General features: G+C 37.4%; 1 protein-coding gene across 1 annotated transcript in view; it reads left to right on the forward strand.

Moving 5' to 3' along the window:
• The window catches only part of CBL (Cbl proto-oncogene), an 84,829-nt gene that overhangs the window by 43,471 nt on the left and 23,335 nt on the right, over positions 1-18,023 (forward strand). Inside the window, exons 3-10 of the mRNA XM_037505438.2 lie at positions 5,157-5,303; positions 7,640-7,796; positions 8,529-8,650; positions 8,985-9,122; positions 11,117-11,204; positions 11,530-11,661; positions 11,873-12,076; positions 17,877-18,008. Of these exons, the coding sequence (XP_037361335.1) occupies positions 5,157-5,303; positions 7,640-7,796; positions 8,529-8,650; positions 8,985-9,122; positions 11,117-11,204; positions 11,530-11,661; positions 11,873-12,076; positions 17,877-18,008 (1,120 nt within the window). The remainder of the gene's footprint in view (positions 1-5,156; positions 5,304-7,639; positions 7,797-8,528; positions 8,651-8,984; positions 9,123-11,116; positions 11,205-11,529; positions 11,662-11,872; positions 12,077-17,876; positions 18,009-18,023) is intronic.

Consider the following 18,023-nt stretch of genomic DNA (forward strand, 5'->3'; position numbering starts at 1 on the left):
TGAGTTTTCTGTTTATCTCATATTCAAATAAAGACTAGTTTTTAACTCTCTCTTTCTTGGTCTATTAGATATAGTGACTGTAATTCTTGTCAAGTTGTATTTATCTTTCCACTTTTGATGTGCATATAATTGCTTGTTTAATTTTTAGTATTCTCTGTATTAGTGACATGTAAATTTCAATCCCTTTTAGCTGAGATTATACATGGAAGAACATATACCATTTGTTCCTAGGTATAAAGGAATATTGGCTTTTCGAGTAGGATGTAAGGTAAGGGCCAAGAACTGACACCAGCCTTGAACTAAAAAAAAAAAAATGACTCTACATACTGAATCAGCATTTGTCTATGAGGAAGTTGTAAGAGAAGAGGAAGATGGACGCTATGAAGCACAATTTGCTTTTATTTAGGTTTATATGCTTAGAGTTAAAGATAGTACAAATGACCTCCTTCAAATACTGAGTTGAATAAAAACCCATACTTGCTGCTACTGGAACTTAAAAGTTTTGTCTTCCTGGCGTTTATGAAAAATTAGACAGTTGTATTTCTTTGTAGGTCTTTGTGGAGAATTGTTGGAACATTTTGTATGAATTGAAATAACTGCTGACAGAATTTTGAAAAGCATTGCTTACCTTTAATAAGCCTGTGTTCATCATGCTTTATTGTTCCAAGTTTACACATTTAGATGCATTCTGCTGATTAAATTTCTCCTAAGCACCATGGTAGACAATTAACCTTAAGGCTAATGCCTTAGAATATTATTGAACAAAATTTCAACTCAGGTCAGTTATAAAATGCTCTGACCTATGAGCTTTTATAGATTGTTTATTTCCTTTTAAGAAGTGTGTTGCTTGTGGTGCACATCTGTAGTGGTTTTGCAGAATGTAAGCTGGTATTTTTTTTTTTTTTTTTTTTTTTTTTTTGGTTTTTTGAGGGAGGTGCAACTTGTGAGTCTAGCAAAGTGTCTTAAATTGATTTTCAGTAACTATTTCAGTCAGCAGTTAGTACTGCTCTTAGGTTTCTGGTGCCATTATATCCTTGTGGTCAGTAACTTTGTCTTTTCTGTGGCTTACTTCAAAAATTAAAAAAGCTTTCTGTCCATTATTATCTTGGTATGTATATTTTATCTGTCATCCAGCATAGCACTGTATACTTGGCAGGTTTTCAGTGGAAATTTTTTGAAGAGTCAAAGAATGCCGGCATGACCTGGTCATCACAAGACTCACTTCCTGTCTTCACTTCAGACTTAACTTAAAAATCAGCACTCACGTTCCTAATACCACCATCTCTAAAACAGCCACTCCAACTTGACTCTCTTCTTACTCTTTGTTTTTTTCCAAAACACTTTCTCCTATCACCTGATACTCTCCTATAGGAATGTAAATGCCGTAAAATGAGGAATTTTGTTCATTGTGATATCCCTCCCTGTGCCTAGCACACTCAAACACAGGCACCTACAGTAGGCACTCAGATATAATTTCTGAAGATACGGTGAAGGTGAAAAATTGTGCCAGCTGCCCAAGCGGATATAAATACACATCGGAAATGAATTCAGCCCTCGTGTACGCAGATAACTACAGTACAAGATGGGTTCAGATGACATACAACTGCAGTGAAAATGCAGAGGGTATTTTAGAGGCTTATTACTTCCAGCTGGCTTGTTAAGAAATTTAAGCTGGGTCTTTCAAACTAGGAAATAGATAAACAGAGGCTGAGAGGTAGGGAAGTGAATAAGGTAGAATGTATAAGAAAAGGTGAAGTGTTCAGTTTGACTAAAATATACTAGTGAAGGGCTAAGAAATTAGTTAGAAAGGTATGTTAGATCAGATCAGTGACAGTCTTAAGACTAAGTTTGGATTTTGTCTCTAGTGGCACTGTAGAAATTGTTCCCCACCCTCCTTTAAGGACAATTATTATATATGATAATTGGACTTGTATAAAAGAGAACTTATATATAAAAGGACTGAAAGTAAGGTAGCAAGGAGTTTACATTGGAATCATAAGATAATTTAGAGGTAGTATTGACAGTTGACAACAAATAGTAAAATGACAATGATATGAAGAAGTAAAATGGAAGAAGCCAAGATGATTCAAGGTTTTGAACTTGTGGGATGATGTTGTTAAAGACAGAAATAGGGAACATGAAGTAAGAAGATTTGAGAAGGATTTGTTTTAATTTTGAACATGTTGCTTTGAGGTACTAGCATTTGAATGGAGAAATGTGGTAGGCAGTTGGAAAGCTACCAAATCCTAAGACTTGGGAATCTTTTGCAAATAGTTTTTGAAGCCTTGAGATTGCAAAGGAAGAGCCAGGAGAGTACATGGAGAAAGAGAAGAAAATAACAGAGAACAAATTATTGGGACTTAGCTATTAAGAGAATGGAAGAAAAGCCAAAGGAAGAACAAAAACAAGTAGGAGAAACAAGGGTATACTCTGGAAGAAACCAAGGAAAGATGTTTTCAGGAAGATATAAGATTCAAACCTGTTTCTTCCAGAAAGAGTTCTCTTGTAACCTCAGGAGTGTGATATGTCTTTTTACCATTATACATTATTCTGCTATACCTTTTAACATAGTTTCTACATATAGTAGGTTCTCAGCAATTTACCATGTCTTAAAGGGATAGTGGACTTTAAGGATTAACATTTGGCAGAGTGTTATATAAATATTGAGGTTCATTTCACTGTGAAGTCCAGTGTCCTGAAGAGTTGAAAGTAAAGTCTTTGGGATAATTTATACTTTGCAATTTTTCTACCAAGTTAATCTGTTGCAGATTTCCTCTGTGATATATCCTTGAATTTTTTTTTTGTTTCTTCTTTGGTAAAATAGTAAAAAGTCCTAGCCAGCAATAATTGAAGGGTCTTAAAGTGCAAGGAGGAAAATGATTAACATAGTTTAGGGATTGGATATGTGCTTGTGTTTTTTGTTCACTGAATTAATTATAGCATGTGGATTGTCTTGGACTGTCTTGAAAAAATATTACTTTTATCACTTTTGTAGGTGCTTTGAGAAAGCAAATAGGAATCTAGAAAGAGAATAACTTGTTACAAGTGCAAGAAGACAGATATATATATATATATTAAAGATTTATTATTTATACAAGCACTGGGTACAGTCAGAAGCAAGGGAGGGTGAGAGAATCCACCAGAGCCAGAGCGGGGAGCGGAACAGGCAGGCTGATGAAGTACACTGCTGAGGGGAGCAGCGGGCGCGGCAGGAGAGGTCTGCGCACCATGTGGGACCCTCGCCAGCGGCCAGGGATCGAACTGGCACTGCAGAGGCTGCGGGCAGCTTCGCAGCCCAACGCTCAACCGCTGCGCCACCAGGGAGGCCCGAAGACAAATATTTTTAAAAAATGAAGCTGAATTGTTGAAAAACTGACTGGAAAGATTTCAGCAGCATTTTGCAGAAGAGTTAAGGCTGAAAAACTTGGTTACTTTGGTGCAGCATTTCCAGGAAAGATGAGGATGGGATTGATGGTGGCTCTCCAGTATAGCATAAGAAAAGAAAATAGGGCCTCCCTGGAGACCCAAGGGATTAAGCCCCGCACTGAGAAGCAATTTGCAGCCTCTGCAGCAGGAGTTCCATCCCTGGCTGCGAATCCCAGCTGGCCAGGGAGCAACCCACATGGCACAGCAGACCTCTCCTGTCTTGCCCGCTGCTCCCCTCAGCAGTGTATTTCCTGTTCTGTTCCCCACTAGACTGTTGAATCCTCTCGCCCCCCGCCCTCCATATCTCTGGCCGTACCCTAGCTCTTGTATGCATAAATAATCTTTTTTTAAAAAAAGAAAATAGTATCTCTGTTAAGGAAAATTTTAGCAATCATATTTGATCATGAGTTGACTTGAAATTTTTTAGTCCACTTGTATGACAGTACACTTTTGAATACATAAATACTAATTGTTGAGGCAAGCAATAATAAACAAATATAACTAGTAGGTGTTTTGATGTAAAACAGTATCTAAACAACTTTATTTTGTTTTGTGTAACAATATCATTAAAAATAACAAAGATAATCTGATGAAAGTACATATCTAAAAGTACAGACATCACTTGGTGTGTTATATTGGTACAGTGTGGCATCTTTATAATCCCTCTATTAAGCAGAGGTTATTAGACTAAAGTTAACTAATTGTTAAAAACCAAGGAATAGGGCCTCCCCGGTGGCGCAGCGGTTGAGCGCTGGGTTGTGAAGCTGCCCGCAGCCTCTGCAGCGCCGGTTCCATCCCCGGCTGCTCCCTGGCCACCAGGAGGAGGGTCCCACATAGCGCGCAGACCTCTCCTGCCGCCCACTGCTCCCCTCAGCAGTGTACTTTGGTCCTTCTGCCTGCTCTGCTCCCCGCTCTGGCTCTGGTGAATTCTCTCACCCTCCCGTGCTTCTGACTATACCCAGTGCTTGTATAAATAAATAAATAAATCTTCAAAAATACATAAATAAATAAATCTTTAAAAAAAAAAAAAAACCAAGGAATAGCATGTATACTTACGGTGAAATTTTTATGTGATTTGGATATTAGCATTTCTTTTTTGGTAAAGGAAAAGGAGTTGCTTTGGTAAAAATTTACCTCTTTTAAAGCCTGATCTCATGAAAATATTTATTATGTCTGGATATTTAAATAGTCCTTATTGAGACTTTTAAGTTTTAAAACTTGAGTGAGTTATATATGATTTTTAAAATTTAGAATAGTTTATATTAAGCAGGATGTATATTTTGCCTTTCTAACATTTCTTTTTTGAGTAGTAGCAGTGTACCAATTCTTGCACTTAATTTATCAAATTCTCTTATTTGTCATAGTGAAAATACATTTTTCTTATTTACTATGTAACAGCAATTTGAATGGAGAGAATCGTGGACCCAGTGAATGTCAGTCTGTCTTCTGCGTTTGCATCTTTCATAGGATGTTAAAACAAAAACAGTTTCTGAAGCCCTTCTGAATAAAGATAACAATACTACAGATTATTTAATGTTGTCAATAGCTCTTTCCTTTTTTCTCTTCTTCCCCAGTTTTATGTATCTTTTACTAGTGTTGGCTAGAAAATATGTTTGAAAAGGTTCTTTGAAAGTGTATTTTAATGTCTTTAATTCTACACCTGGTATGGTGAATTCAGTACCTTTAAGTTTTATGTGTTTTTTTATTATTGTGTTTCTCATCTTTTATAGGCGAAATTTAACCAAACTGTCCCTGATCTTCAGCCACATGCTGGCAGAACTAAAAGGGATCTTTCCAAGTGGACTCTTTCAAGGAGACACATTTCGGATTACTAAAGCAGATGCTGCTGAATTTTGGAGGAAAGCTTTTGGGGAAAAGTAAGTCTCACAATAATAAATTTGAACTATGGAAAATTGAAGCTTATGTTGTAGTTTTTTTTTTTTTTTTTTTAATGAATGAAATACTTAAAACTTTGGAAAACAGAAAAGTCATACGTGTGGGCCCTCCCCGGTAACACAGGGGTTAAAGTCTCAGTGCTGTCAAGCTATCAACAGTCACTGCAGCATGAGTTCGATCTGTGCCCCCCCCCGCCTCCCCCCTGCCACGGAGCTAACCCACAAGGTGCAGCAGACCTCTCCTGTCTTGCTCTCTGCTCCCCTCAGCAGTGTATTTCAGTAGATCCATCTGATCTGTTACCCACTGTGTCTGCTGAATCCTCTTTCTCCCCACACCTCTGGCCTAGACTCCAGTTCTTGTATGCGTAAGTAAATGAAAAAAATCCTTTTCTTTTTTTTTTAAAGTAGTACATGTGTACCTACTTTCTGGCTTTTGTAAATATGGCATTGATATTGAGTGCTTTTTTTGTTATCTTCTTTCCTTGACCATAGCAACCTTTAAAAAAAAAAAGAATTAAAGCTTTGTAGATTCAGTTGAAACCCCAACTCTTTGATTGAATCTGCTTCTCTTTCCCCATCAATTCTGAACATTTGTATTTCAAGTTATTATCACAAACAGTTCTGCAGTGAACAAAATTGTATTTGTCTTCATATGTAAGTAAGAATATCTCCAGAGTTATATCTGTCTAGAAGTGAAATTGCTGAGTCAGTGGCTTTCATAACTCATGCTTTGCCTAAGCCTAATTGCTTTCCAAAGTGGTTGTACCAGTCAGTATATGTTCCTATAAATAATGTACATGAATTCCAGCTTCACAGTTTGGCTAATACTAGTAATATGAATTGATATCATATTTTGCCTTATATTCCTGATGACAAGGGAAATTGAGCATCTTTTCACATTTAGGATCAGTAAAGATTCTTATTCTGACTTGCCTGTTCCTTCTAGTCAATGGCTTATTTTTCTCCTTCCTTATATTGTCGTTTGATGTTCAGAAGTTTTAAATTATGTAAACAGTTTTTTGTGGCAAGTTTATGTTTTGAAGTTTTAATATAAATGTTATTATATATTTAAATTTTATAGTAGAAAGTAGTAGAAAGTACTACTAGAACAAATAGATTCTAGAAACAAATAGTACTACTAGAACAAATAGATTCTAGAAACAAGTCGATACCTTTTTTATTTAAAAAAACAATGTGTTTACATAGAAACTTATGGAATAATTAGCAATGTCTGAAACCTATTTGAAAAGGATGGAAATAAGTTCAAATTTGTTTCTCTAATGTAATAACTGCATTAGAAAAGAGTTTAAAATGCCAATATCCCTATTTTCAGATAGCTAAATATATAAACATTTCAATGACAATGATATTATAGGTATTCTAATTATTTTTTATATGTGTGTAGAACTGGGGTGTAGGCCAAAGGTGCGGGGTTGGGAGAGAATTTACCGGAGACAGAGCAAGGAACAGAACGGCCGATTTACTGAAATACACTGCTAAGGGGAGAGTGGGCAAGACTGGAGAGGTCTGCTGCACTATATGTGGGTTAGCTCCCTGGCCAGGGATTGAACTCAGGCCATAGAGGTGATAGATTGTACCCCTAGGCCACCAGGGAGGGCCTTACATGCTTTTTAAAGGTCAGTTTGAACATAGGCATTCAGTTAATGAAAGTCTGACTACAGATTGTGTTATTATATAGTCACAGATTACATTTATTATATAAAAAGAATGACCTCATCTCTCCATCTCTAATAGAATGAACATGTGAAGAAAGTTGAGAAAGGGAATTAATTCATGATTTTTGGCCAAACAATAGTGGAAAAAGACTTGTCAATTACTAATTCACTCATTAGAAAATTAATACATATGGGCCTCCCCAGTGGTGCAGCAGTTGAGCGCTGGGTTGCGAAGCTGCCCACAGCCTCTGCAGCGCCGGTTTGATCCCCGGCCACCAGGCGAGAGTCCCACAAGGCGCACAGACCTCTCCTGCCGCCCGCTGCTCCCCTCAGCAGTGTACTTCGTCAGTCTGCCTGTTCTGCTCTCCGCTCTGGGTCTGGTGAATTCTCTCACCCTCCCTTGCTTCTGACTGCACCCAGTGCTTGTATAAATAAATAAATCTTAAAAAAAAAAAAAAGATTAAAAAAAAAAGAAAATTAATATATAATTTACTTTCTGTTCTCAATCCAAAATATAGCTCAGCTTTAAGAGAATTGACATTGATATTGAGAGCTTTCTTTGTGAATCTTGCCCTTGATTATATCAATGCCAAGAGATATTTGTTATCTCACTCTGTGCCTTCTCACCCACCCTCACCTCAGGACGATAGTCCCTTGGAAGAGCTTCAGGCAGGCCCTTCATGAAGTACATCCCATCAGTTCTGGGCTGGAGGCCATGGCTCTGAAATCCACTATAGATCTGACCTGCAATGATTATATTTCAGTTTTTGAGTTTGACATCTTTACACGACTCTTTCAGGTAGGATACTTAAAAGTTGACTATTATTGCTACTTTTTTTCAAGAGAAAGCTTTTTTAAAAATAGCATTGGGTATTTTGCCTATTATAAAGGTAAAATTAAAACTACCTTGTATTCATGTACATATATATTGTATATATTGATTAAAATAACCGCACTCTGCTTTCTTCCCTCACATGATCTGTTATTAAATATTCTTCTTTTGCATCATTTTATTGGTTGTAGAACATCCAGAAAGTGGTTATATTTAATTAGCTTTCTGTTATATATTTATATATACTTCCAATTTTTTCTCCTATTGTATTATAATTTTTAACAGTTAATATTGAAATGTATCGATGCTTCATAAAGAACTCATTTTTCTAAAAATAATGTGTGTTTATATACCACCTTGCACAAATCTTTAATTGGAACTTTTTAATTGTATGCAAAGGTTCTGTCCTGTTTCTCTGCTTTTTCTTTGTTGTTGTCTAACCTCACTATTGTTGGTTAGAGTTGCTTTAAAATTTCTTTAATTTTATTTTGTTACGTTTCTCTTGATAAGCATATATTAATTTCTTAAGTTTTCAAAGTCCTTATCTCCCAGGTATGTTTGTCTTCTTTCCCTTAAAGTAACAATAAATTTAGAATTTATAATTGAGAATTGAAGTGATTTTTCCTTTTGTTCTTCCTTGCTCTGAGGCTGCTTATATGTCTTGAACCAAATGGCCTGATTGATCTCTTGTTTCTTTAGCCCTGGTCCTCTTTGCTCAGGAACTGGAATAGTCTTGCTGTGACTCATCCTGGTTACATGGCTTTCCTGACGTATGATGAAGTAAAAGCTCGGCTCCAGAAATTCATTCACAAACCTGGAAGGTCAGTGCCATGAAACAAAGAGGTTTATACTTCTGAATTTTATTTTCTTGTGACCTTTGCTGGAATTAAGGAAACATGATCTTTTTATTCATATTCTAGTGATCATGATTCTGCAATAGGATTGATGTCTGTTTATTAGGGGAACTGACTTTTTCAGATATGCTTTGATAAATCCTTATAAGCCACTTAAGTATTAGACATGTATGTCCTTTGCTTTTGGATTGGAGTCACTGAAAAATCTATTATTGATGGTCCTTTTGATTTTTCTTTCTGTCTTGTCTTCCATCCTAATTGGAGCACATATATCAATGATTCTGTTTATCTCTGTTTTCAGTTACATTTTCCGGCTGAGCTGTACACGTCTGGGTCAGTGGGCCATTGGGTATGTCACTGCTGATGGGAACATTCTCCAGACAATCCCTCACAATAAACCTCTCTTCCAAGCACTGATTGATGGCTTCAGAGAAGGCTTGTGAGTTCCTACTGTTTACCATCTGTTAGAGTGTATGAACTTAGAGGCTATAAAACTTTATCATAAATGACTTTATTCCAAGTTTCTTCTATAAATTAAGAATCAGGACTCATTAACAGGTCACTGATTTGACCTTCAGATTCTGTAGAACTTTTGTTTTTATTTAGAGGGGATTCCTTGAGTGTAATTATTTTTCTCTACTGCTTCAGCTACTACCATGAGTAAACTTTTTCTTTTCCAAATGTTTTTCAGTTCTATAATTGATTTTAAAATAATACCAATTAGTAGAAAAATTTACCAGTTATTTAAATAGGCAATGTTAGAGTGATTAGATGATATTCCTAACAACAGCAGGCCTAATGACCTTCATCCTAACTTCATTTTGGTTCAGCACCATTTTGTCAGCTTTATAATAACCTATGCTAATATTTATGATGAAATTCTTATTTATTCTAGAATTGCTATTCCTTTGGGAATACAAATTGATTATCAGTTGGTCAGCTCTAAAAACACTAACATTTGACCAAGTATCAGAAAACTACTTGTGATTTAAAATGATTTAAAAGAAAATCCATTTTCCATTATACATCATTTTCTTTTTTCTTTTCTTTTTTAAAGATTTATTTATTTATGTATACAAGAGCTGGGGTACAGGCCAGAGATGGAGCAAATGCACTTTAAATTAAGAGTTTATACTTTGTGATTTGGATCCCTATATTAAAATATGGGTTTGCGGGCCTCCCCTGGTGGCGCAGGTGGTTGAGCGCAGTGCTGTGAACCTGTCTTCAGCCTCTGCAACGTCGGTTCAATCCCAGCCAGACGGCGAGCCTTCCACATGGCATGGCAGACCTCTCCTGTCTCGCCCGCTGCTCCTCTCAGCAGTGTATTTCGACTGTCTGCCTGTTCTGTTCCCTGCTTTGTCTCTGGTGAATGCTCTCACCCTCCCACACATCTGGCCTGTACCCCGGTTCTTGTATAAATAAATAAATAAATACATAAATAAATCTTAAAAAAAAATAAAATAGGGGTTTGCAAACTATGGCCTATAGGCTAGCTATTTTGGCAAAGCCTGCATCTAAGAGTTTTTCTTTTTAAAGTATTGTTTAAAAAAGCAACAATCAGGGCCTCCCTGGTGGCGCAAGGGGTTAAGCATCACACTGTGAAGCAGTCCACAGCCTCTGCAGCACGAGTTCAATCCCCGGCTGGCCAGAGAGAAGCCCGCATGGCGCAGCAGACCTCTCCTGTCTCTCCCGCTTCTCCCCTCTGTAGTGTACTTTAGTCAATCTGCCTGTTCTGTTCCCCACTATGAGTCTGGTGAATCCTCTTACCCCCCGCATCTCTGGCCTGTACCCCAGCTCTTGTATGCATAAATGGATAAATCTTAAAAAAAAAAAACAAACAACAATCAAAGAAGAAAGTGTATTACAAGACTTAGGTGACTTACAAAGCCTAAAATATTTACTATCTGCATTTTTTTTTTTAATTTGCTTATTTATACACGCTCTGGGTACAGTCAGAAGCGTGGGAGGGTGAGAGAATTCACCAGAGCCAGAGCAGAGAACAGAACAGGCAGACAGACAAAATACACTGTTGAGGGGAGCAGCGGGCACGACAGGAGAGGTCTGCACACCATGTGGGCCCCTCACCAGTGGTCGGGGATTGAACCGGTGCTGCAGAGGCTGTGGGCAGCTTTGCAGCCCAGCGCTCAACTGCTGTGCCACCAGGGGAGGTCCTTTACTATCTGGATTTTTATAGAAAAAGTTTGTCAACCCCTTGATTGAAAGGTAGAACTTGTGGCATTGTGTTCTGGGGAAAAAACAGCAGTCTTTGGAGAGTATCTTCTTGGAACTTTCTGTTATTTATTTTTCTTGAAGTATTAGTGAGATTTATCTTTGCACTAACAAAAAGTTGCCCTTTTAGAATGAGGGATTTCTTAGATATCATTTGTCTGTCTTAGCAAGTAGTGATGAATAGGCTTGTTACTCTTTGTATAGCTATTTGTTTCCTGATGGACGGAATCAGAATCCTGACCTGACAGGCTTATGTGAACCAACTCCCCAAGACCACATCAAAGTGACCCAGGTGAGTTTTGTTTTATATTATAACCATATCACTCACTAGAGACAATTTTTTGTATACACTTTATGGAACTGACAGAATGATATTAGATTAATTTATATATGTGCAGTTTCTCTTTAAACCATGCAATTTAAAATAGAATCAATACCAGGTGCTTTCTAGCTTATTAAGAGAATATAACCACTGTTGTGACACTTGCATAAAAACAACATTTGTATTGAGAGTAAGTTTTTATTTTCCTTGTTTTTATCATTTAAGGTGTCATTCATTCATTCAACAAATAATCTGCAAGAAGCTGAGTAATCTCTTAATTTTTTTTTAATCAAAGGAACAATATGAATTATACTGTGAGATGGGCTCCACATTCCAACTGTGTAAAATATGTGCTGAAAATGATAAAGACGTGAAGATTGAACCCTGTGGACACCTCATGTGCACATCCTGTCTTACGTCCTGGCAGGTATGGATTCAAACCATACAATTTCTGAGTAATGTAATCACTTTGAAGAACTGGGGTTATATATCTTTTATAGATGTATAGGAGAGTCTGGTATATGGGCGAGGTTTTAAACTTAGAATTTCTTTTTTTCATTTGTAGGAAATGTATTTCCTCGTGGACTGATGTTTTAAATCACATATGTGTCTGTTACCATCTCCTATTTCCTGTGCAGGAATCAGAAGGACAGGGCTGTCCATTCTGCCGATGCGAAATTAAAGGTACTGAACCCATTGTGGTAGATCCATTTGATCCTAGAGGAAATGGCAGCCTGTTGAGGCAAGGAGCAGAGGGAGCTCCCTCCCCAAATTATGACGATGATGATGATGAACGAGCTGATGATTCTCTCTTCATGATGAAGGAATTGGCCGGTGCCAAGGTAAAACTGCCGTTTAAAAGACTAACAGAATCCATTATGAGTTGTGTTCAAAGCAATAGAGCAATTAATGACATTCAAGCTACAAGGAGTGATAAGGGCTAATATACATTTCCTGTGTAAGAGGTATCATGCACTTTGATTATTTTGACTCATACAATCCTATACTCATATAACTATGAATAGACACTAATATCGTTACTTAATATTTCTCCTCTTTATCCTTAATGCCACTACCATATTTCAGGCTATTATCATCTGTTCTACCACACAGTATTTGATTTCCAGTATAAACCTGATCACTGCATTCCTTTGCTTTACATGCTTTGCTGACTCTTTACTTAGTGGATTAAGTGCATTTCTCCTTCCTTCCCGTTTTAGATTTTGTGTTCCCACAACACCAAATCACTAAAAATTTCTCCATGCTTGTGTCATTGTAGTTCCTATTTAATTTGTATTTCCTGGGAAGCCTTTCCAGATTGTACCCTGCTTTGTTCCACCCCTAGCTCACACTATAAATATGTTGGGGAACTGGAACAATCTGTTCGTATAAACTAGATCTGCCCAGGTGTTTCTGGAACTCTGTGACTATCTGCCATAGAACTTACAACCTTGTAATATTTTATCGAAAGTCCTTCCCTTTGTAATATAAGTTCCTAGAAGGCAAGAGCCATATTATTTGTAATTAGTTACTCAAATTTGAGCCTATGTAATTACTTGAAATGTTGGCTTGGCAATTGAAAACACTTCATTACTGGAATTGATACGTTGATCTATTCTGTATCAGTAATGGACAGTTAAGGAAATACTAGTTGAATGGTACATTTTTGGTTATTTGAAGTTGACAGTAGTTTGACCCCTCATAACGGAGTCTTTGGTTCCATTTTAAGAGATTGCTTTGATCTCTAGGGCAGTTTTATGTTTTTATATAGATTGCTATTTGCTTATTCATGGAAATTTACTGTTAATTCTTGGAATATTAGGGAAACTAAATAATACTTTCAAATATATGTATTTATTTTAATTTCAAATGTGTGTATTCATTTGAAATCAAAATACCCTTTTGTCTTCATGACAGAGAACATGCATTGTTCTAAATTACTGGGTTCCTTCAGTGCTGTAGGACTTCAGAGAAGAATGGCATTCTATCTATAGAATGCCAATATGTGTAAGCTGGGAAACAATATGAATGAATGTCCATATCTATAGACATGTTTCCTGGCTTACACATATTGCAAGTCTGTAGAGAGGGTAAATTTCTAGCAGTAGAACTGCTTGATGAAAGGTATGTACATTATATTCTTTGATATTGTAGAAGGACATAATTAGGGAAGGGGCACATAGGAATTTTGCAAAGACAAGTGGTATTATATTTCATTTCTGAGCTGAATGGTAGGTAGGAAATGGGTGTTTTATTTCATTATTCTTCATACCTTATACTTACATTCTCTACTTTGTATGAATAAAATATTTGAGTAAAAGTATTTATTTCTGTATAGATACTAAATTTTTTTGATCTATAATCACTCTCAAAGACATTTGAGACTATGAAAGTGCCTATTTCATCACATCATGGTGGTTATTTGTTGTTTGTTTTGTTTTTAATATAGGGAATCTCCTTTTTTAAAAATCCAGGTGATAAATGCACATGACTTTTTTTAAAGTTTAAGAGAATCGCTAAAAGGCCTACGGAAATAACAGCTTCCTGCTCCTCCCCTCTCCAGCTCCTCTATGTGTCCCATTCAGACTCTTTAGTTCTTAAAACTGTTTCTTACCATATGCTTATACTGCTTTCTTCAGTATTAGTTACCTGTGCACTTCAGGGATTAAAGAACAGATTTAGATCTATTATTTTCCTCCTTTTGATGTTATTTGAATAATTTTTGGCTAAATTATTATCCAGTATTTAAGTGATTTTGCTCCCTACTATGCCAAGTTATATACAATAATAGAATTACTTTTGCTTTCTTACCCAACCTTCTGCTTTTCCTGGGATTTATTTTTATTTACTACGTTTTTCAGTTTGTACCTGTTGCTACCAAGTGACATACTATCAGATATCCTCTCAATTTAATTTTCTGTGAAATAAATTATGTTGCTATATTAATACAGTAGGCAGTATATATAACACATTGTACTCCTATATGCAAAATTTGCATGTTTTGGCTCCAGCCTGGACTGGTTATTCTCCAAGTGTTCTCTGTCCCCATCACCCTGCATTCTCCCCTTGCCATCCTCATGTGACTTCACTGCCTCCCTTCTATGTTGGATTACGTGTTTCTTGGCTCCCATATTTTGCGCTCTCTTACGTTACTTCCTTGCTTGGATGCAACATGTCCTCAAAATAGCTTTTTCTGAAAAGGTGAAATTCATAATTTTTGAAACATTTGACATTTTGAAATGTTTTTATTCCAATTCTCAAACTGCTGGCTAGTTGTAGAACTCAAAAAAATTCAATTCTAAATTCTTACAGCTTTACTGACTTCTAGTTTCTAGTGTATTTTTTGCTATTTGGTGCCCCCTGTCCTTCTCTCCCTAGAAGCTTTTAGAATAGTTTCCTTATTCCTGGTTCCCTGAAAAATTAAGGGCTTTTTTTTTTTTTTTGCTTTGTTTGTCAGTTATACATTTATTTTCCTTCATTAAACCATGCAATGAACCATTCTATGTGCATTTTTATGTCCCTTAGGTTTTGAAAATATGCTTGCATATTTCTTAGATAATTTCTTCATTTGCATTTTTTTTCCTTTCATGGAACTTTAATGTATGTTAAGATAAAAGAACATTGCAGGGTTTGGTTATGCTATTGAGTCATAAATTGAGGAATATAGTTAGCTTAACCCACTACTCTTGAGGAATGGGAAAGAGAGTAGATGATAGGAGGAGATGATAGAGTAGATGATAGGTAGAGGCCCTTCTGAAGGGGGAAACAACTTAAATAAAGGCAGGGAGATAGGAATTCCAGAACAAGGAGTTGAGGAAAATACTGTTAGTTAGGGAGGCCTAATTAGAGAAAGTTGCGAGAGCTAGGGAGGAGTTATGGCATGGGACAGTGGGATAGATGAATTTTGAGGTAGTTAGCATTTAAGGACCACTAGCTGGTAATGGTGAGCAAAAGGATTTGAGAAACGAAAATTGGAAGAATCACTAGAAGGTGTTTTAAATAAATCTGAGGATGGGGGCTCCCTGGTGGCGCAGCGGTTGAGCGCTGGGCTGCGAGGCTGCCTGCAGCCTCTGTAGCGCTGGTTTGTTCCCCAGCCGCCGGCGAGGGTCCCACAAAATAAATAAATAAATAAATCTGAGGATGGTAAATAGAATGGAAAGGAAGATACAGATATGAAATTCTTTTATGGAAAAATTGCAGGATACAGTGACTGACCTAGATTTTGATGATGAAGTGAGAGTTAGTTTGACTAATCACATTTTCACTCCTTAACCATTGAGGTGTTAAGCAGCTCATGCTCAGTTGACATGGAGCCTGTTTTCTTTTTCTCTTTTTAAATATTTATTTATACAATAACTGGGGTACAGGCCAGATTTGTGGGAGGGTGAGAGGATTCACCAGAGACAAAGCGGGGAACCGAACAGGCAGACTGATGAAATACACTGCTGAGGGGCATAGCGGGCGTGACAGGAGAGGTCTGCCACGCCATGTGGGACCCTCGCCTGCTGGCCTGGATGGAACCAGTGCTGCAGAGGCTGTGGACATTTCACAGCCCTGCGCTCAACCGCCTGCGCCACCAGGGGAGGCCCTGGAGCCTATTTTCTTAAGGGCTGAGTAAAAGTACCTAATGATGAGGGCTTTCTTATCTTTCACTCATCACCCAGCACCAATGACAGAACTAAGTATGAAGATGGCTGTTTTTATCATCTTCTATAAGTACTTGAATATTTGCCTATTTTTCTTTTTTTAAAGGGTTTATTTATGCATACAAGAGCTGAGGTGCGGGCCAGAGATGTGGTAGGTGAGAGGATTCACCAGAGACAGAGTGGGGAGCAGAACAGGCAGATGTACTGAAGTACACTGCTGAGGGAAGCAGCAGGCGAGGCATGAGAGGTCTGTGCCATGTGGGTCACCTCGTGGCCTGGCTGGGTATCGAACTCTTGCTGCAGTGGCTGTGGATAGCTTCATAGTGCTGCATCTTAAGTCTTAACCCCTTGCACCACCAGGGAAGCTCCTATTTTTCATCTCTATTGCTCCCTGTTAGGAAATGCAAATGCAAAGTAGCATTTTGTATGAATTACTCTATATCTCTAGATGGTTTATTTGTACAAGTTTACCAACTATTTATCACCCAGCTCTAGGCAAGGAAATGGAAAAGGTTATACTTGAATTGTTTCCTATGAATTGGTGCCTCCTTTTTTGGGAACACAAAGTGACAGAAAAATGTTAATCCCTTTTAATTATAGGATTGAAATAACACTCCTTTAGAAGAACTTAAGATGCTTTTTAGTGATAATGTGGGTCATTTTCCTCTTACAAATCTCATTTTTTTCCTCTTTGTCATAATCTCAGAAAATTTATCATCTTTGATCTCTTGCTTTGCCCACAAGCATTGTTTCTCCAGATGATCTGTTGAGAGATTAATGTATTCCCCTTTCTTTTTTATGTGGATTTATATGTGTGTGTATTTATATACTTATATATATTTATATGTCTGTATATTTTAAAGATTTTATTTTCACTTATTTATGCATATAAGAACTGGGGTGTAGGCCCAGAGGTACAGGGGTCAGGGATGAGCGGCTTCACCAGAGACAGAGTGGGGAGCAGAACTGGCAGATCTACTGAAATACACTGCTAAGAGGAGTAGTGGGCAAGACAGGAGAGATCTGCTGCGCCATGTGGGTCAGCTCTCTGGGAATCCAATTCCTGCTGCAGTGGCTGGTCATAGCTTGATAGTACTGAGACTTACTTAATCCATTGAACCACCAGGGAGGCCCTGGATTTATCTTTTTAATCTTGAAAATACTTTCTCTAAAAATGAGGAGGTTGAAGTTGTAATTTTTTTAAATTGTAAACTAGGAAGCTTTTGGTATGTGGCATAGCCATTTCTATTTTTTTTATGTAGCCAAAATAATTCAACTATAACCTTTACTTAGTATTGACAGTGTACTCTTTCAAAAGAGGTATGACCTCGGTGCCTCCCTGGTGGCTCAAGGGTTAAAGTCAGTGTTATCAAGCTATTACCTGGCCAGGGAGCTACCCACTTGGTGCAGCAGACCTCTCCTGTCTTGCCTGCTGCTCCCCTCAGTGGTGTATTTCAATCATTCCGCCTGCTCTGCTCCCTACTCTGTCTCTGGTGAATCCTCTCATCCCCTGTACCTCTGGCCTATACCCCAGTTCTTGTATGCATAAGAAAAATAAATCTTTAAAAAAAGTATGACCTATGTAAAATGAATTATCACAGGAAAGTTAATTTACTATTTAGACCTTAGAAAAGGGCAAATTGCATATTTAAAATAAAGTTTCACAAATATGCTTATTTTAGCTTCTTGAAATTTTAAATGAAACAATTAAATGTCATTTAAAAAAGAAATTTTGGGAGTCCTCTACAGCTGTGTTGTGCATAGCCATTTCTAGATGCATTTGCCCATAGCTCGCGTCTGCATGTTATTTCTGTGATTGAGAGTGCCCTCTAATGGTAGCAAAATAATTCAACATGTGCTACCCAATGCCATTTAGGCCAGTTGGTAATTATATTCAGTGTTTGTATCATCTTTGCTGGCTACAGCTTTAGGAGAGGTTGAATGATGCTATATATCTAAACAAGAATAACCTATTAGGAAATTTTATCTGTGTTAGGTGGAACGGCCTTCTTCTCCATTCTCAATGCCCCCACAAACTTCCCTTCCCCCAGTGCCACCACGACTTGACCTTTTGCAACAGCGAGTGTCTATTCCTTCTAGTGCTTCTGGTCTTGGAACTGCTTCTAAGGTAAAGCATTATCCA

Source organism: Talpa occidentalis, unplaced genomic scaffold (genome assembly GCF_014898055.3).
Source record: "Talpa occidentalis isolate TD23 unplaced genomic scaffold, MPIMG_talOcc4v2.1 talOcc4.12, whole genome shotgun sequence".
In the NCBI taxonomy this organism is placed as follows: domain Eukaryota; kingdom Metazoa; phylum Chordata; class Mammalia; order Eulipotyphla; family Talpidae; genus Talpa; species Talpa occidentalis.